The sequence below is a fragment of the Trichechus manatus genome, unplaced genomic scaffold (assembly GCF_000243295.1).
Source record: "Trichechus manatus latirostris isolate Lorelei unplaced genomic scaffold, TriManLat1.0 scaffold00209, whole genome shotgun sequence".
Classification (NCBI taxonomy): domain Eukaryota; kingdom Metazoa; phylum Chordata; class Mammalia; order Sirenia; family Trichechidae; genus Trichechus; species Trichechus manatus.
Genome location: NW_004444145.1, coordinates 2,404,552 through 2,409,537, shown reverse-complemented (window position 1 = coordinate 2,409,537; position 4,986 = coordinate 2,404,552). Strand labels below are relative to the sequence as shown.

The window sequence follows — 4,986 nt, the reverse complement described above, 5'->3', positions numbered from 1 at the left end:
AGAGTGTTGACACGTGGTGGGGTTGCTAACCAATGTCATAAAACAATATGTGTACTGACTGTTTAATGAGAACCTATTTGTTCTTCATCTAAAGTACAATAAAAAAATTAAAAAAATTAAAAATAAACAATACCCATGAGGAATGTGCTCCTTTAAACGATCAACTACATGAGACCAAATGGTCAGCATCTACACAAAAGCAAAGATGAGAAAGAAAGCAAAGGCAGGGAAACTGGAAGGATGGAAACAGGGCAGGCAGGGTGGAAATGGTGAGAGTGCTGACACACTACGGGGATTGTAATCAATGTCATGGAACAATTTGTGTATGAATTGTTGAATGGGAATCTAATCTGCTGTATAAACTTTCACCTAAAACACATAAAATTTTCAAAAAAAGAGAGAGAGAGAAAGATTCAAGGCAAATTTTGCCTAAGGTTGACCCTGATGGTAGAAATCAAGGAATCAGAAAAGCAAAAGGATTTGGATCTTTGGGAAAAAAAGAATGAAAAAAGGATTAAAAGGAAGAAAAAAGAATTTAGCATTTTTAGATTTATAAAAGTTTATAAAAAAGTGATTAAAAGCCTTGCTTCTCGCCTTAGAACATTTCTTTAAGGAAAATTATTTGGTCTTACCCTGCAAGTATCAAAAACTCCATCTTCATCACCTGCACAAAATGAAGTGTTAGGAATTATTCCCCCGTAACTCTTCTCAGAATTACAAATGCTTCGAGAAATATAATGCACTTCTGCTTCCCGTAAGGTATCTGTACCATTACCTATCAACAAAAAAATACCAATAAGTTATTTTGGAAAGTAGGCATTTTGACAGTGATTTTTGGTATTCGATAGGTTTTCTTCCAGAGTGACTGATTCAGCAATTATGTAAAATTGTATCCATATATGTACACATATATGCCTAGGAAAATTCTAGAAGAATGTTTATCAAAATGTTAATAATAGTCATCTCTACATAGTAGGAATTTCGGGTGATTTTTGTTATCTTTGCTTTCATGTATTTATTAAAGGTCTCACAAGAAGACATATAATTTTTACAAAATAAAGCTATATAAACATTGTCAACGGTTAAAGATGTAAATGCTGAGCTCAATCTTACGTTGTAAATTTGAATAATTTTTACTAAATTTGCTAATGATATTAAGACATGAAGGATGGTGAACGTGAAAACAAATGTTTAATTCACGTATTCCCCTGACTTCTCTGCTAATTTCTGAACATAAAATGTTCTTTGGTTTTTGTTTTTGTTTTTTTGTTTTTTTGCCACAGAAGGGACAGGAAAAGACAGAACACCATCTCAGGAACCATTAATGGACAGATTATTGTAAAATTAACCCACAGAAAAGTTACTATAACAGCAACATCTGATTCCATCAGCCTGTCTCAGAGCTGCAGGTGTCATAGGTGGTAGATGGAATGCTTTGTGTGTCATGCCTCCTTCCCCAACTTTTCTAGTAATAGACATTGTCCCCTTGGCTTCAGGTGGGCAGATTACCTGATTATTCCCTTCATAGAAATCCATTCTCCTAGTGACGACAACTGAGCTAAAAAAACAAACAAACAACAACAAAAAAAAACCACTGCCGTCGAGTCAATTCCAACTCATAGTGACCCTATAGGACAGAGTAGAACTGCCCCATAGAGTGTCCAAGGAGTGCCTGGTGGATTTGAACTGCCAATATTTTCGTTAACAGCCGTAGCACTTAACCACTACGCCGCCAGGGTTTCCCTGATTGAGCTACAGACCAGTATATTTTATATAGGTCTAGCCAATTTGAATACTTTTCCAGCATTTCTTTTACAGAATCTGCCAAAGAAGAACGTTTTTCACTCTAGTCACATGACTGTTTGGCTATATGGATATATTTGGGCTTGCTTCTATTGTCTAATCTGCTCTTTTTATATCTCAAAAGTGACTGGCTTAAAACACACCCTACACTGATATGGCTTCATCAACACAACAAAGAAAATCCTAGTTCCAAATTATATCCGAAAGTATAGGAGTTAGGATTTACAACACATATTCTGGGGAGACAAAATTCAATCCATAACACCTCCCTTCTGGCACCATTTTCTTTCTGATATAGCTTTCATTTCTTTTGGTGCAAACTGTTTGTAGTAAACTCAGATTTTGTTCACTCTTATTCTTGAATGATAGACAACATGTAATCCCCTTTTATACACTGTAGTGAAGTTGTAGAACAACCAAAAATATGTGAAATACAGCCAGAGAGAAAAGAAAAATCCTTATAAGAAACTACAATTGACTTTCAGAAAACTTCTCAACAGCAATAATGAAAGTCAATAGACAATGAAATATCACCTTCAAAGTGCTAACATAATTATGAATGTGTAATTGTGTATCCAGCAAAACTAACAGGTACACAACCAAAAACATATTAGCCCCGTTTACATCTTATATTTTTAAATAAGTAATGGGATAAGGGAGGGAAGAAAACAAAAATATTTGCTATATATATACATACACATACAAGCATATATACGTGTATACATATATATACATGTACACATTATATATATATATATATATACACACACACATACACACACACGTATAATAAAACAAGGACAATCGGAATCAATCATACCAACCAATACGGTAACTCCCTTCTTTGCCCATTGATACAGAGGCATGAGGAGGCCAAATTGGCCAGGTGGCATTCTTAACTTCCAGTTCAACCGGTATCAGTTTGGAACTAAGATCTTTAGACCCACAGAACATAGGGTCACGTGGACAGGATGCAAAAATTTTGCTAGTGGGTCACTAGAAGTAATAATGAGTGGTGTCATTCCCATTTCCACCCCTTGATTCCTGGACCCATGAATCCTGACTATGGGAGAAACAGCACCATATATTGGACACTGGTTTAGAGCATATACAGCCTTGTGGAGAACACTGCCCCAACCATGCAAAGTAATGCCAGCTAGCTGGCACCGTAATTGTGTCTTTAGAAGGTCATTCCATGTTCTATCAAGCCAGCTGCTTCAGGATGATGGGGAACATGGTAAGACCAGTGAATTCCATGAGCATGGGCCCATTTCTACATTTCATTTGCTGTTAAGTGAGTCCCTTGATCTTAGGTAATGCTGTGTGGGATACCACGATGGTGGATAAGGCATTCTGTAAGTCCACAGATGGCAGTTTTGGCAGAAGCATTGCATGTAGGGAAGGCAAATCCGTATCCAGAGTAAGTGTCTATCCCAGTAAGAACAAAATGCTGCCCCTTCTATGATGGAAGCAGTCCAATGTAATCAATCTGCCACCAGGTTGCTGGCTGATGGCCCCAAGGAATGGTGCCATATTGGGGGCCTGGTGTTGGTTTCTGCTGCTGGCAGATTGGGCACTCAGCAGTGGCTGTAACCAAGTCAGCCTGGGTGGGTGGAAGTCTATGTTGCTGAGAACATGCATAACCTCCATCCCTGTCACCACAGCCACTTTGTTCATAAGCCCATTGGGCAATGACAATGAAATATCATTGGATACTTGAGTGGCTGGGGAGAGGATGACTGGTTCCCACAGAACAGATCATCCTATCCACTTGATTATTAAAATTCTCCTGTGCCTAGGTCACCCTCTGGTGAGCATTCACATGAGACACAAATATCTTCACTTCTTTAACCCATTCAGAAAGGTCTATCCACATACCTCTTCCCCATACCTCCTTGTCACCAATTTTCCAATCACGTTCCTTCCAAGAACATCCAGCCAAACCACTGGCCACGGCCCAAGAATCAGTATACAATTGCACATCTGGCCATTTCTCCTTCTAAGAAAAATGAACGATCAAATGTACTGCTCAAAGTTCTGCCTATTGGGAGGATTTCCCTTCACCACTGTCGTTCAGGGAGGTCCCCGAATGGGGCTGTAGTGCTACCACTGTCCACTTTCGAGTGGTGCCTGTGTATCACACAGAACCATCTGTAAACCAGGCGTGAGTTTTCTCTTCCCCAAATGATCATAAGGAACTACCCATGAGGCCACAGGTGCAGACAGGGAGAGGGGAGATAATGTGACAGGAGTCAAGACTATTAGCATTTGGGCCACTTCCTTGTGTAACTTACTTTTGCCTTCAGGTCCTGCTCGAGACTGATCTTGTACATACTACTTCCATATAATGATGGAGTGCTGCTGTGCACGTCCAACTTTATGACTCTGTGGGTCAGACAACATCCAGTTCATGATGGGCAGCTCAAGCCACATGGTGACTTGGTGGCCCAAGGTTAAACATTCAGTCTCTACTAAGGCCCAGTAACAAGCCAAAAGCTGTTCCTCAAAAAGAGAGCAGTTATGTACAGAGGATGGATGGCAAGGCTTTGCTCCAAAATCCTAAGGATCTGCACTGTGACTCATCAATACGGGCCTGCTAAAGACTCCAAACAGCATCTCTATCTGCCACTGACACTTCAAGCACCATTGGATCAATCAGATCATATGGCCCAAGTGCTAGAGCAGCTTGCATGGCAGCCTGAACCTGTTGCAGACCCTTCTCTTGTTCTCATTCCCACTCGAAACTAGCAGCTTTTCAAATCACTTGATAAATAGGCTGAAGCAGCACACTCAAATGAGGGATATACTGGCTCCAATTCCAAACGGGGCCAACAGGTGTTGTGCCTCCTTTTAGTTGTAGGAGGGGCCAAATATAACTATTTATCCTTCACTTTCAAAGGAATAGCTAAACATGCCCCACACCACTGGACCCCTAGAAAATTCAGTGAGGTGGAAGGTGCCTTAATTTTTGTTGGATTAATTCCCCACCCTCTAGCACACAAATGTCTTACCAATAGGTCTAGAGTCATTGACAATTCTTCCTTACTAGGTCCAATGAGCATAATGTCATCAATGTAGCAGACTATTGTGATGTCTTGTGGAAGGGAAAAGTAATCAAGATTCCTGCAGACTAAATTATGACATAATGCTGGAGAGTTGATATAGTTCTGAGGTAGGACACTG

General features: G+C 39.8%; 1 protein-coding gene across 1 annotated transcript in view; it reads right to left on the bottom strand.

The window, feature by feature from the left end:
* TMPRSS12 (transmembrane serine protease 12) overlaps positions 1–4,986 on the bottom strand; it is a 37,344-nt gene that overhangs the window by 13,025 nt on the left and 19,333 nt on the right. The window contains exon 4 of the mRNA XM_023742433.1: positions 633–779. Within this exon, the coding sequence (XP_023598201.1) occupies positions 633–779 (147 nt within the window). The remainder of the gene's footprint in view (positions 1–632; positions 780–4,986) is intronic.